Source organism: Telopea speciosissima, chromosome 11 (genome assembly GCF_018873765.1).
Source record: "Telopea speciosissima isolate NSW1024214 ecotype Mountain lineage chromosome 11, Tspe_v1, whole genome shotgun sequence".
Lineage (NCBI taxonomy): Eukaryota > Viridiplantae > Streptophyta > Magnoliopsida > Proteales > Proteaceae > Telopea > Telopea speciosissima.
In genome coordinates, this window is record NC_057926.1 from 8,968,203 (window position 1) to 8,984,032 (window position 15,830).

The window sequence follows — 15,830 nt, forward strand, 5'->3', positions numbered from 1 at the left end:
TCTACCCTAGGCATTCACAACCAAGTCATCATGAATCAAGGCTGGGAACGAAACCATGACTAAAGAACATTAGTGAAGCGCCGCTGATTTAGCCAGAAAATCAGCAATTGGATTGGCTTCCTGGAAACAATGAGAAATCTTCCAAGCAATCGAACCCAAATACAATACCAGACCATACCAGTGCAGGCAAAGAAACTAGGGAACCACCATCCTCGAAGCAAGCATGAAAACAGCCATTGACTCACACTCAGTCCAGAGATTTGAAAAACCTTGGGATTTAGCAAACTCCAAACCTAGGATAAGAGCGTGGAACTCAACCTCAACATTAGTCGCCACTCCTAGGAAACTTCTGAAAGAAAAAATAACCTGAGCATCAGAATTGCGGAAGACACCTCCAGCTCCTGAGTTTCCTAGATTACCCAGGGAACTGTTGGAATTATGTGTCCATCAAACCCGAATTATTAAATTATTGAATTTAATTTTTACACTTTATTAATTTATTTGGGCTTATAAGAATATTCCATAGGTCTTTACCTAAAACTTGTCTGAACTGGAAACGGGACTGGACATCCTGTTTATATGGTTTCCACGTCGCATGTCACGAGAAATGGAGATTTCGGTGCATGGATGTGGGTACACGTCGAGAACGTGTATAGATGAGAATCTGGTACGTATATCTTATGTATTGCTACTGATTGTGTGTGTGATATACTTACCCGCCACTCGATGGCCCTTTGACCTGAGAGATTCCATTTGTTGTAGTGTGGCATTACGGATTTTAGTAAGCCAATGGTTGATGTCCAATCAAACTATAAACCGGTACACTGGATTCGTGATCCTGCATTGTAAACAAAGAAGATTCTCAACATGGAATCTACTGTCTGTACGCGGGGAATATCCAAGAGAGAGAAAGTGATTGGTCGGATAGAAATCTAGATCCAGTGTTTATTCAAAATGTTTTGTAAATTTATTGTCAATATAAAATTAATATATAATATATTGAATTTTGTTTCAAAGTTTTATGGTCGTTCGATCGCAATCATATATTCTCTCGATCAACGTACATGATGAATTGGGGATTAGTAACATTAAAGTACATACCCTATAATTCATTTTGAGATATTAAGAAAGTGGAAGGGCTTATGTGCAATAAAAGAGTTTATTGGACACATGGCATTGTAGGAGAGAACAAAACATTTATGGTTAAATATCTTTTTATATTATGGCAAGAGATATTATGAGAATATCTCATGAATCATAATTTAAAAAGATTGTATCCCTTTTGAGATTCTATGTCTTCACTTTAGTAGCAAATTGGAGTTGCAAAAATTAGAAGATTCACAAAACACCAAAATGGAAGATTGAGCTAAGGCCAAAATGGAAGGAGATTACTTGACACCCAAGCATCTCCAAAACTATAAAAGAGAGAGAAGGAGGAGCCTCCAAGAGGCTTTTGGCAATGCTCTCTCCCCCTCCTACGATTCTCTCTCTCCCCTCTCTTGCAGTGGTGTGTGTGAGACTTGAGTTAAAGAACTCAAGAGGCTTTGGTGATTTTGTGTTCTTCTAAAAGGTTGTAAGGATTGATCAAGCTTCAAGGTGTTGAACAATTTTTCAATCTCCAAGTTTGCACAAGTTGGAAGACCTATTATCTATAGGAGGAGTTTCACTTACGACTCTAAGGTAACCATGAATGTTATTTTGAAATTGTTTCTTTCTTACTCTTGATCATGGACTACTAGTATTGACCCGATCCAAATTTTGCTGCGCATCGGGTTTATTCCCAACAATTGGTATTAGAGCGTTGCTTGTACGTTCATAGTTGGAGTATGATTCTGCTAGAATAAGGTTCTCTATGATTTTAGAATAAAATTGTTATTTTTTTCAATAAAAAGAATGCATGTTTTGATTTGATTATATTATGATTGATATGAAAAAGGGAAGAAAAATAAATAGTTATTTTTATTAGACTTTTTAGTTCAATTTTTGGAATGCACTCACACTTAATGGTTAAGTAGGTGATTTGCATTCACCCACTTTTGCCACATATTGATGTGGGGTAACATGTATCATTACCTTATTGGACTAGATCAAGGAGAATTTTTATTTTATCTTGGTGGTTATGGGAATGGATTTAATCTATAAATCTATGTGGATGGTGGTATTTAATTGTTTATGTGAAATATGGAATGTGATGTGCGTTGTGCTCTCTCCCCCCTCTATCTTTCTCCCTTTATTCTTTTTGATAAAATTATGTACTCCACCCCTTGGGCAATCCAATGGTGGGTTGTGTTTACCAAGGGGGTTTCTTCCCCAAGAAAAGTGTGTAGAGAACAAGGTTGTAATTTTATTCAACTGATGGAGATTTTGAAGATCTGAAAGAAAGATGGAGGCCAACATATGATGATGGAAGGAGATAGAAAAGAGCATAGAGATGTAAAGAACAAAGCATGAAAATGTTATTGGATGGAGCAAGCATTTTTGTTGTGCATCGCTTGATGCATTGGATGCATAATTTTTTTTGCATTAAATTAATTAAATAATTATTGTTTTAGTGGGAGTAATAATACGTTATTATTCTCACTAAACCTACCATCCCATAACCACAATTTATATATGTGTTACCTTGTTCGTTGCATTTTTCATATATGGCGATATATTTTGTGCGTGATCGTTTACCCTCCAATTTTGAAAGCATATGTGATATGGATAGATCTTAATCGGTAGATCTTTGTTCATGGCCCCCTTTTGATGATGGATGTAAAGGTAGGTAATGAGGTCCCCACAATAGAGCCGATAGGACGTTGTGAGGATCTCACTACCATACGGTCTATACCTTCTCCCATGGGATAGGAAATGGACGTGGATAGTGGGAGGGCACTGCGTTAGTGGGTCATCTCTCATGATGACATGATTCATTCTGAATCATTAAGAATACACATGACTTGAGTGTGTGTCAGCCGATAGGATATGGACATGCCACTCAAGTGGCCAATTACATTGGAAGCCTAGGAGGCGGATAGAATAATCTACCTAATCATCATGTGTGGGATGATCCCCGATAGGGTAAGTTTTACATGCAAGGATTGGTGAGTTCCAATACATTTTTTTCATTATGGAGGGATATGAAAAAGATGAAGGACCATTGTTTTAATTAGCCCAAAATCAAAATTCAATTGTCACGATATTTATTATGTTCTTACTTGTACATGTGTAGATCTTTTCGACATGGCTGCCCCAATCAACAACACCCTTATGTCACTTATCACCCAATCAAAATTGACCGGACCAAATTATGAGGATTGGCATTGTAACATTATGCTCCTTCTCAAGGCTGAGGGACTTAACTCTGTCCTAACAGAAGAGTCTCCCACTATACCATCCACTGACATGGATGGAACTGAGGATATTGCTGAATTTACCGCAGAACAACTTAAGGAAAGGGTGGACATCTTCAAATCCTACCATCAAAGGGATTCGAAGACCCAATTGTACATTCTGAATTCCATTGACAAATCGATTGTCGAGTTTGTCAAGGGAATATCTTCTGCGGGTGACATGATGGCTAAAATCAAGGAGTTGTATAGCCAACAAGATACCCACATAGAGTACAAGTTGGTGGATAAGATCCATAGTCTCAAGCTGGAACCTGAAACTCCGGTCTTGGACCACGTGATGAAAATTCAAAACTTGTTCGAACAATTGGAGGGTTTAGGTTCTGAAAAGTTCTCCTTGAAGTATAAGAGGAACATTATTTTTAAATCTCTCCCCGGCTCATTTAGCCCATTTATTTTCAACTTCAATATGAACAAGTTAGATGTTCAGTTGACTGAACTGGGTAATATATTACAAGAAGTCAAGAGAGCGATTAAAAAGGAAAGGCAGAAGTGCACCTCACCGAGGTGAAAGAAAATTCTTCCAAGAACAAAGGAAAGAAAAAGAAAGGTAAGACCCTTAAAGGAAAAAAGCGGAAAAATTCAGAAGAAGAAATCTCCCAAGGAAGGAAAGTGTTTCTTTTGTGGGAAAGAGGGGCATTGGAAACGTAACTGCCATGCATACCTGGCTTCATTAAAAAAGAAGCCAGACGACAAGGATACCTCTTCAGAAGGTAATTTAAATGTTTTTGTCCTTTTCGAAACTATTATGTCTATTGGACCATCTAACTCATGGCTTATGGATACCGAATCTACGGTCCATATCTACAATATGTTGAAGGGGTTCAAGGAGACAAAAAGACTGGACAAGAATGAAGTGTGTCTCAAGATGGGCACTGGAGCAGAGGCCAAGGCGTTGGCAGTTGGAACCTATAATATAGAATTTGATTCTGCATCTTTAGTTTTAAAGAATTGCTACTATGTTCCTTCTTTTAAAAGGAATATAATTTCTGTTTCAAAGTTAGTTTCAGACGATTATGTATTTACTTTTGATACTAGACTTTCAATTCGTTATAATAATATTTTTGTTGCTTTTGGATTTTTACAAAATGGTTTGTATTTTCTACAACAACCCTTGATAACGAATGAGGTTTCAAATATTGATTTAAAACGAAAGAGAGCTCCAGTGAGTCCTACTTACCTATGGCATCTCAGGTTAGGTCACATCAATGTAGACATGATTAACAGGCTGGTGAAGGACAGGCCGTTAGAAAGCCTAAAGGTCGAACCATTCCCAACCTGTGAATCATGTCTACAAGGAAAGATGATCAAGAAGCCCTTTCCCAATAAAGGCAGGAGAGCCAACGGTTTGTTGGAATTAATTCACACTGACGTGTGTGGGCCCATTAATATCCAAGCGAGACATGGTTATGAGTACTTTGTGACATTCACCGATGACTATTCTAGATACGGTAGTATCTACTTAATGCGTAAGAAGTCAAAAACTTTTAAAAAGTTCAAAGACTTTCAAGCTGAGGTTGAAAAATAATTAGATAAACGCATCAAGTCCATTCGATCAGATCGAGGAGGGGAATATTTATCAGACGAATTCAAAGCACATCTCACGACCGAGGGGATTGTATCACAACTATCAAATCCCAGTACACCTCAACAAAATGGTGTATCTGAGAGACGCAATCAGACTTTGTTAGACATGGTTCGAACCATGCTCACTTTTAGTGAGTTACCCTTATCCTTCTAGGGGTATGCCTTGGAGACTACGATCTATATATTGAATAGGGTTCCTACTAAAACTGTACCCAAAACCCCATTTGAATTATGGTATGGGCACAAGCCCAGCGTAAAACATTTTAGGGTTTGGGGTTGTCTTGCGTATGTACGCAAGCAACAAACAGATAGTAAGTTGGAGCCACGTTCTTTTAGATGCTTATTTTTGGGATACCCAAAAGGCACAATAGGTTACAATCTATGTGACCCCGCAAATCAGAAAGTCATTGTTAGTAAGCATGTTACTTTCATTGAAGAAGATTTGATTGCCAAGAGAAGCGACCCTGTTGTTATAGAAGAGATGTCTTCTATACCTAAAATGCCTAATCCATCAATTGAACCAACTATCAACCCCATCGAACCTGATATAGTTTAGGAGCCGCGAGGTAGTGGGAGGACCATAAGGCCACCCATACGTTATACACTTCTTACTGAAGAAGCTAAGACCGTAGAAGAATTCTACATGGTTACCACTGAATCGGATGACGATCCGTATACATATAAACAAGCTCTTCAAGATGTAGATGCACCCAAATGGGAGGAAGCCATGCGCTCTGAAATTGACTCAATGTATTCCAATAACGTCTGGACTCTAGAGGATCCACCAGAAGGCATAAAGCCCATTGGATGTAAGTGGATCTTCAAGAGGAAGAGAGGCGTAGATGGAAAGGTTGAGAGATTTAAGGCAAGACTGGTAGCAAAAGGTTATACTCAACAAGAAGGTATAGACTATGAGGAAACCTTTTCACCAGTAGCTATGATGAAATCCATCAGGATTTTGTTGGCAATAGTTACACACTACAATTATGAAATCTGGCAGATGGATGTGCAAACTGCATTTCTAAATGGATTTCTTGATGAAGAAATCTACATGCAACAGCCAGAGGGGTTTACTTCAAAAGGTGAAGAGAACAAAGTGTGCAAGTTGTTGAGATCCATTTATGGACTTAAGCAAGCTTCCAGGAGTTGGAACATCCATTTTGATCAAGCAGTCAAATCGTTTGGCTTTGAACGGAACATGAATGAACCCTGCGTTTACAAGAAGTTCAGTAGGAGTGCGGTTTGTTTTCTCATATTGTACGTAGATGACATTTTGCTAATAGGGAATGATGTTGGGTTTCTTTCATCCGTAAAGGTGTGGTTGTCCACCACTTTTTCGATGAAGGACTTAGGTGAAGCTAGCTATATCCTTGGGATCAAGCTTATTAGAGATCGCCAGAAAAGGATGATAGGCTTGTCACAATCCACATACATAGAAAAGATACTGGCAAGGTTTAATATGGAAAATTCCAAGAAAGGAAATGTTCCTTTTGCCATGGAATTTCACTTTCCAAATCTCAATGTCCCAAGACTCCAGAAGACATTGAAGAGATGAAGAGAGTTCTCTATGCCTCTGCAGTGGGAAGTCTGATGTACGCTATGTTGTGTACAAGGGCAGACATCTGCTATGATGTAGGGATAGTGAGTCAGTTTCAATCCAATCCAGGAAAAGAGCATTGGATTGCGGTCAAGAATATTCTCAAGTATTTGAGAAAGACCAAAGATTATTTTTTGGTGTATGGGCGTGATGAGTTGTCAGTAGTTGGATATACAGATTCAGATTTTCAAACTAACAAAGAGGATAGAAAGTCTACATCTGGTATGGTTTACCTTATGGATGGTGGAGCGATTGTGTGGAGAAGCGCCAAACAGAAATCTACAGCCGATTTTACTACCGAGGCAGAGTACCTGGCAACTGGTGATGCAGCTAAGGAAGGTGTCTGGCTCAAGAAATTTCTTACCGACTTGGAGGTTGTTCCAGAGTTAGTCAAGAACCCCATACCTTTATTGTGTGATAACACGGGGGCGATTGCACAGTCCAAGGAGCCTAGGGCTCATCAGAGGAACAAACATCTGCAGCAAAAGTTTCACCTGATTAGAGAGATAATCCAGCAAGGTGATGTAGCTGTTTCCAAAGTTGGCACTGCTGACAATATGTCAGATTCGATGACAAAATGATTAGCTCCTATAGTGTTTGAAAAACATATTGAGAGCATGGGTGTAGCTTTTGTTGGCAATTGGCTTTGATGTACAAGTGGGAGATTGTTGGAATTATGTGTCCATCAAACCCAAATTATTAAATTATTGAATTTAATTTTTACACTTTATTAATTTATTTGGGCTTATAAGAATGTTCCATAGGTCTTTACCTAAAACTTGTCTGAACTGGAAACGGGACTGGACATTTTGTTTATATGGTTTCCACGTCACATGTCATGAGAAATGGAGATTTCGGTGCATGAATGTGGGTACATGTCAAGAACGTATATAAAAGAGAATCTGGTACGTATATCTTATGTATTGCTACTAGTTATGTGTGTGATATACTTACCTGCCACTCGATGGCCCTTTGACCTGAGAGATTCCATTTGTTGCAGTGTGGCATCACGGATTTTGGTAAGCCAATGGTTGATGTCCAATCGGACTATAAACCGGTACACTGGATTCATGATCCCGCATTATAAACAAAGAGGATTCTCAACATGGAATCCACTGCCCGTACACGGGGAATATCCAAGAGAGAGAAAGTGATTGGTTGGACAGAAATCTAGATCCAGTGTTTATTCAAAATATTTTGAAAATTTATTTTTAATATAAAATTAATATATAATATATTGAATTTTATTTCAAAGTTTTATGACCGTCCAATCGCAATCACATATTCTCTCGATCAACGTACATGATGAATTGGGGATTAGTAGAATTAAAGTACATACCCTATAATTCATTATGGGATATTAGGAAAGTGGAAGGGCTTATGTGCAATAAAAGAGTTTACTGGACACATGGCATTGTAGGAGAGAACAAAACATTTATGGTTAAATATCTTTTTATATTACGGCAAGAGATATTATAAGAATATCTCATGAATCCTAATTTAGAAAGATTGTATCCCTTTTGAGATTCTATGTCTTCACTTCAGTAGTAAATTGGAGTTGCAAAAATTAGAAGATTCACAAAACACCAAAATGGAAGATTGAGCTAAGGCCAAAATGGAAGGAGATTACTTGACACCCAAGCATCTCTAAAACTATAAAAGAGGGAGAGGGAGGAGCCTCCAAGAGGCTTTTGGCAGTGCTCTCTCCTCCTCCTACGATTCTCTCTCTCCTCTCTCTTGCAGTGGTGTGTGTGAGACTTGAGTTAGAGAACTCAAGAGGCTTTGATGATTTTGTGTTCTTCTAAAAGGTTGCAAGGATTGATCAAGCTTCAAGGTGTTGAACGATTTTTCAATCTCCAAATTTGCACAAGTTAGAAGACCTATTATCTATAGGAGGAGTTTCACTTGCGACTCTAAGGTAACCATGAATGTTATTTTGAAATTGTTTCTTCCCTACGCTTGATCATGGACTATAAGTATTGACCCAATCCAAATTCCGCTACACATCGGGTTTATTCCCAACAGGAACACCCATCAATGTTTAACTTCACGCATCCTGGAGAGGGACGAGACCAAAAGACCTCCAACCACCAAGCCCGGCCACGGGGACTCAAAGGGACGTTAAGTCTCCTTCCCAGGAGGAAATCCTGCAAAGCTACCGATCGGCAAGGCATGAAAGAGAAAATAAAGGGAATTTTCTTGATAACCTGATCCCAAACTTGAGACTGATTACAGCAATGCCCATCAAATCTTCTCGAATTTCTCTCAAGCCAAATAAAATAAGAGATAAGGGAAAGACCGCAAATCCATACCTCCTTGAGAGAGACCACTCTCGCCTTATTTTTCAACCAGATACTCATTCGAAAGGGAGTCGTGATGCTGCCAACCAACCCCAAAATAAATTCGAGAATGACGACCAGAGAAATTGGAAAAATGGGCAATCACAAAAAATATGATGGAACGACTCCTCAGCCCTATAGCACAACCCACATCAGGAAGTAACAGGAATACCACGGTTCTTAATCTAATCATCAGGAGGTAGTTTGACATGAAGTAATCTCCAACAAAAACCAAATGCTTTGGTTTTAGATGCTTATTCCAAACTAATTGAATCCACAGCGGCTTTGGATTCTTCACCTGAATCGCTTCCCAAGCCGACTTCATCGAGAAGACACCATCAGGGGAAAGCGACCAAAAGCACCTATCTTCCAAGACCGAGGGGGGGGATAGAGATCTGCCGCACTGAATTAAAAGCATTTTTCAAAAAAACCGATTCCACTTGAGGGAGGCACCAGCGATCCTCATAAATAAAATCTGCCACTTTAGTAACAAAGCCCTTAAACAATCCAGGCTCCAAATGAGATCACTCAACGAGAGATGAAGGGCCTAACCATTGATCAGACCAGAACAAAATGTGGGAACCATTCCCAACCGTCCACCTCTCAAAAGAAGACACCAATCCCCAGAGGCGTCTGATTCCAAGCCAGATAGAAGAAGATTTATAGGAAATTTTTAGAGAACCATCAGGATTGACAAATCTGGCTCTCAAAAAATGACTCAAGCTTGATTGACCATGTTTGATATGCCAAACAAGCTTGCAAAGCAGTGCCTTATTCACCTCTCGTATGCGACGAATCCCCAAGCCTCCTTCAGATTTAGGCTTGCAAACCTGCTCCCATTTAACAGTAATTTTTTTTGTTGCAATCGACATCCCCTGCCTAGATAAAGTTCCTCATCCACCTCTCCAGAAATTTCACCATGGAATCAGGCCACCAATAGATAGAGAAGTTATGCACCGAAATGCCTGCAATCACCGATTTGACCAACTCCATACGCCTAGTCATAGAGAGAAGCCTACCCTTCCACTCCGATAGACGTGCCTTAATTATATCCAGGAGGGGGAGAATGTGATCACGCTTGACCCGGGCCTTGAAAATCTCAACACCCAAGTACTTTGTAGGTAGAGAGCAAACGGGAATTCCAAGATTAGTGGAAATACTATTTCTCCTTTGCACAGGAACTCTACCAAAAAATAACTTGCTTTTATCCAAGTTCACCCTCTGACCCAAGAATTCTTGGTATTTCACTAGGAAAGACTTCAGATTATGAGTATACCTACTAGAAGCATTCATGAAAATAAAAATGTCGTCAGCAAATAACAGATGGGTAGGGGTCACAACCCCTCTAGGACCAGGGAGAGCTTTGATCTTGTTAGTTGTCAATAAAGCCCAAAGGCCTCTACAGAGCACCTCTTCTGCCAGAATGAAGAGCATAGGAGAGATGGGATCTCCTTGTCGAAGGTCTCTTTCAATGCCAAAGAAACCCACTGGGCCACCATTGAGCAAGATTGAAATTCTAGAGGATAGAAGAATTTTATGAATCCACCCCATCTAGACTTCAGAGAAACCCATATTTCTAAGCACTGCAAACAGGAAATCCCAGGAGAGGGTGTCGTAAGCCTTCTGAATATCAACTTTACTGCCCATCCCACCTCCTCTAGTCACTGAGAACATGATATTTTCCAACTTCAAAGCCATACTAATATTGTCAAAAGTAATTTTCCCCTTTTGAAAAGCCCCTTGTTCTTCTGACACCAATCTGGGAAGCTTGCTATCCAGTCTCATCGCCAAAATTTTAGAAATAGTCTTGTACAGGAAATTTCCCATACAAATAGGCCTAAATTTGTCCAGAGATTGAGCCCCTTCAATTTTTGGGATCAGGGTAATAAACAGTTATTGACACCCCATGGAAACCTGTTTGATGTGAAAAAGAATTTAACTGCGGCACAGAAATTGTTGGACACCACCTCCCAACATCTTCTAAAAAAAAATTCATTAAAGCCGTCCAAACCAGGCAAACTATTAGGGTCTAAATCCCACACTGCAGATTTAATTTCCTCCGAAGAGGGAACCATCACCAAGCACATATTATCAACATCATCAATCTCTCTCGTGATACAATCAAGAAGATCATGGTGAGCAGAAAGGGGAATTTTTTTATGAAAAGATTCATAGAAACTAACCACATAATCAACAATATCAGATTGAGAAGAAACTACCTCGCCATCTTCCTTTTTAATGGACCGAATTAGGCTTTTCCCCCTCCGAATTATGGTTGATAGATGGAAAATTTTAAAATTCCTGTCTCCTTTGAGCCATCTATTTCTAGATTTCTCCGCCCATAATTTCTCATGCAACTTAGTAGCTTTAAGTAGAGCCGTTTTAGCCTTAGATTCTAGATCAAAAAGAGTGTTTGACATGCCATTTCTCTCAATATTCTCCTGCACTTCTTTCAATTTGGCTTCAGCAGCATCGCAAGCTTGATTAATGTTAGGAAAAGCCTACGTAGACCAAGATTTTAGAACAAATTTGAGCCCTTTGAGCTTTTTACAAAAACCCAGAATTGGATTGCCAACAGTCAATCCATGCCAGAAATCAGATACCACCCTCATGAAATCCTCATGCTCCAACCAGAATTTATGAAACCGAAATGGATAATTAGCAAGTTTAGGAATGCCTGTAGAAAAAACTAAAATAGGAGAGTGATCTAAAGCCATATGAGGAAGCACTCTCTAGGCACAATCTTGAAACAAATCAAGCCAACTTTGCGGAAAAAAACCTCGGTCTAGAATTGCAGCCACATTACCTCTTCTTCTATTGTTCGACCAGGTGAAAAAATTTCCCTGAGAGGGAAGTTGAAACAGAGAGCAGGAGTCTACCATAGCTTGGAAATCAGTTGTCGAACCAATATTAAATCGACCTGGGCCTCACTTCTCATTGGAAAGTAAGGTCGCATTGAAGTCACCTACCATACACCAAGGGACCTGGTAAGACGCCAAATTCACCAGATCAACCCAAAGCTCCCCTCTTTTTGCACGAAAACAATTGGCATGAATAAAGGAAAGATGCACTCTCTGACCCAGCCAGTCTAGCCCCACTGACAATTGTTGATCAGAAGACGAAATAATAGCTGGACAAGGAAATTGCAATTTCCAAATGACCCACAAATTGGGACCACCTATCGAACGATTGTTGGTAATGGCATCCACAGCAAACCCCCTTTTATTAAAAAATAAAGCCAGAAATTTATCCACCTCGACCTTAAGCTCCGCTAAATATACCACGTCAGGAGATAGGTGCTTCAAAAATTTACTTAAGGCCTAATGACCAGCAGTCTTCTTTGACCCCTTGATATTCCAGAAAAGGACCTTCATCAACACTTTGAAGAGTTGGATTTGTCAGATTTTTTCTTCTGACCTTTTTTGGATAATTTTTTTGACACTGCCTCACCATCATCCTTAACCAGATTGACACCCCTTGCAGCTGCATTAATAGCCTAGATTTCACAGTACGAGCTACGAGTTCTAATCGTACGCGCCGCTTCTACATTCAACAATCCACCATGTGAAATTAACTGTTACACCCACACCCAAAATATACCCTCATACCCCGGGGCAGTTCAGACCTTACCAAGGGCAATGCCACGATGGCACAGGCCAACATCTGAGATCCCAGACTTAAAATAAGAGGAGTCTTTATGTCTCATTACCGAGGACCTCGTTTCTGAAAAATATGCCATCTGGGTGCTTTACCGGGATTAACTAGTAAAAGGCCTAAAGTCAGAAGTGATCCTAGAAACCTTATAAGAGACCCCTTGAAGACCTGGAAGTGTGGGTCAAAACCCCGTAACTTTCCTTGAAGTTTGGGCCCTGACAACAGCACCGGAGTCACGAACGGACTCAGTCATACTGACTCCGCTCGAGGATCCGCCCGTGCTGTTACTTACCCTTTTTGGTAATTTTTTTATGGGACCCACATACCTGTGTCCCAAACACCCTAATTGGACCTTTAGACCATGTGGACCCCTGCCCTTACCGTTAGTTGGTTGAGTGGGCCCACAAAGCCTAACTTAGATAATTAATGAGTTTTGATAACCTAACTCAAAACCAAACAAGGCTCAAGGGCTAATAGGTCTAATGAGGCATGGACCCAACCCAAACAGACCCTAACTAACTAAATGGACCTAAGGGCTATGACATGGACCAAACATGGCCTAAGACCTAACCCAAAACCCATTTACAACCTAAGGGATTAAAATGCATTCTAGGGACCCCAAACCAAACATAGCCTAAGGTCCCTTCTACCCCTTAAAGATAAGAAATCCCTCCCATTCACTTATCTCTCCCCCTCCAAGCCAAACTGTGGAGGAGAAGAGACAAGAGAAGAAGGAGGAGGAGGAAAGAAAGGGAAGAAGTAGAAGTGGGAGAGGAATGAGAGAGGAAGGGAAGAAGATGGGAGCTATGCCAAAATGGCTGGCTGCCCCACATCTCCTTCTCTTGATAACCAGACTAAGGGGGAAGAAGAAGGTGAATGAGAAGAGATGGAAACGAAGGGAGGAGAGAAAGGGGCTTCACCTAGGCTTGAATCTTGCTCCTCCATTAGAGCTCCTCACCAAGGTAAGACTCCAAGCTTGATACCTCTCTCTCTCCATTTTCCCTTTTTGTATTTTGGTTTATTTCTTGAGCTTGGGCTGACCTAGAGTTCCATTTGGGACTCAAGGTGGAGCTCGGTCCCTAGTTGGAGCTCTAATGGAGCTGACCTAGGTCTGGTTTGAACTCCCATGAGTTACAATTGCTGCCATTTTTACTAAGCTTTGGTTTGAAACCTTGAAACCCAACCCTTGGACCAAATTGAGACTAATCCTTATTGGATCTTGGATCCTTGAGGTTAAGCCTAGGTTCTAGTGACCCTAGGAAGGCTTAGACACCCCTCCCCTAACCTTGAGAGCTAAGGGAGCTTCAAGATTCAAGCTGGAGCAAAAACCCTTTGAAATCTCAGACTGGATTGTCGGCAGACACAAAACTGGATCCACCAATCATGGTACCGTCTGTTAGTCCACCTAATACAAACCCTGTGAGTTGGCCTGAGCAGACGAAGCTACGAATTCACTCTGTTTGCCTTTGCCCGAGGCCTGTTGCTCTTGGGTCTGTCTCAGGGATCGAACGAATGTAGGGGCGGACCCAAGAAGCACATCTGCCCATTGATCCACTCCTTTTTGGTGTGTCTCAGGTGTCGAATAGAGGTACAATCGGATCCAAGTAAGATGTTTCGCTCGTGGGTCTGCTCACTCTGTTTTTACCATTTGGCCTGAATGGGGTTAAGGACGAACTCACCTCTTTTGAAACCGTCCGTGAGTCCGCTCGTGCTGTCTTGGTTAAAACTTGATTTTAACCTTGGGGGCCTAGCATGGGACCCTTCTATACCTACTTTAATGATTTCCTTGGTGTGTTTAGGTTGGTGCACCGGTGAGATTCATGTGAACCACGTCGAATGATACCCGATTCTCGGGGAGAATGATGTCAATCACGTCGAGCGACACCCGAGTTCAGTGAGTGGGTTTTGGGTGACTTTGTTGGGTTTGATTATTATATGATTGGCAATATTAAGCATGCTATAGTATATTTATAAGCATTGTGCGCATTTGTATTGATTATCTCAAATGTGAACTATTATGAATGTGATAGTATGCTCACCATTATATCGGGCTACGGTGCCGGGTGTGTCAGTATTAGAACCCTAATTTATTTAATTATAAAAAATGTTATATGCCATCCTGATCTGTATGTGTCGTGCCGTGCTGGTACCCAGGTACTAGATGGAATGGGACGTTGATGCACTCAAAATACCTCTCGGGATGATAAGACCTGCATATAGCATATCTGTAGCTAGGATGTTTGTTCCCTTATGCTACGACCCTTGCCAACAGGGGTTTATGTGTTGGATAATTTGAGCACCTGTGGTCTATGGAGGTGGGAGAGACCAGGACAGGGGTAGTGATGGCTATCTGGGTCTGCCACTAGGTGGTCATGATGGCTTCAACCGGCGTAGGTCCCCTCGTGGTAATTAAATTTTCACTGGGGCGATAGGATAAGTGACCCTCAGTGTCTCCCGAGTTATCATAGTAGCATATACTTGATTGATAAAATTGTGTGCTAGGTGGAAAATGAATCTAACATCAGCATGCATCATTCTGTTTGATATTGCTTGTATGATGTAGGTGTATTCCCCTTTGCTCTCTCACTAGCTAGTGTAGCTAACCCCATTGTACAACCCCTTATTAGTTTATATGCAGATAACCTCTTGATGGGAACCGTTTGATGCGAGTCAAGCGAAGCCGGTGACTGTGACTTAGATGTAGATGTACACCCAAGAGTGTGGTACCCTTGGGGCAATAAATTATTATTTAATTTCTGTATTCATTCCACAATCATGTATAAACTATATGTCTAATTATTAGGAGAGATTGGAGGGTTACGAACATTGGTATTGTACTATGTGTTATCGCTTCTGCTAACTCTGTGATTGGAACTATTAATTCCATTTGGTACATTCCTTTTTATCATCATAATGGGATGACAGGGTGGGCTGTGGCTCGGGACACTGTATCTGTGATCCTAGTAGATGTTGGGATGATGTGCGATTGTCCCAGTCATACCCCTATGTGGTAAAATATCTTACATTGGGATAGGGGCATGACATTACCCTCTGCCCACCACACTCCGATCAGAAGTTACTCCCCGTACATCACCATTGATCATGGAATCAGGCACAAGGTCCACAGACCCCTCTCGAAAAATAACACCCTGGTTGCACCCCTGGTCCATGCCATCAGATGAGCCAGCTTCAGATTTCGAAGACCCAATCTCATCGTCACTCAAAACTAGGTCCACCTTCGACCCTTCAGCCCTCAAGTTG

At 40.8% G+C, this 15,830-nt stretch overlaps 1 protein-coding gene across 1 annotated transcript; it reads left to right on the plus strand.

Moving 5' to 3' along the window:
* The first annotated feature begins 3,225 nt into the window (after nt 1-3,225).
* Nucleotides 3,226-3,903, plus strand: LOC122644752. The gene has a single exon (XM_043838138.1). It carries the CDS (start codon nt 3,226-3,228, stop codon nt 3,901-3,903), a length of 678 nt encoding a protein of 225 aa, XP_043694073.1.
* Nucleotides 3,904-15,830: the final 11,927 nt, after the last annotated feature.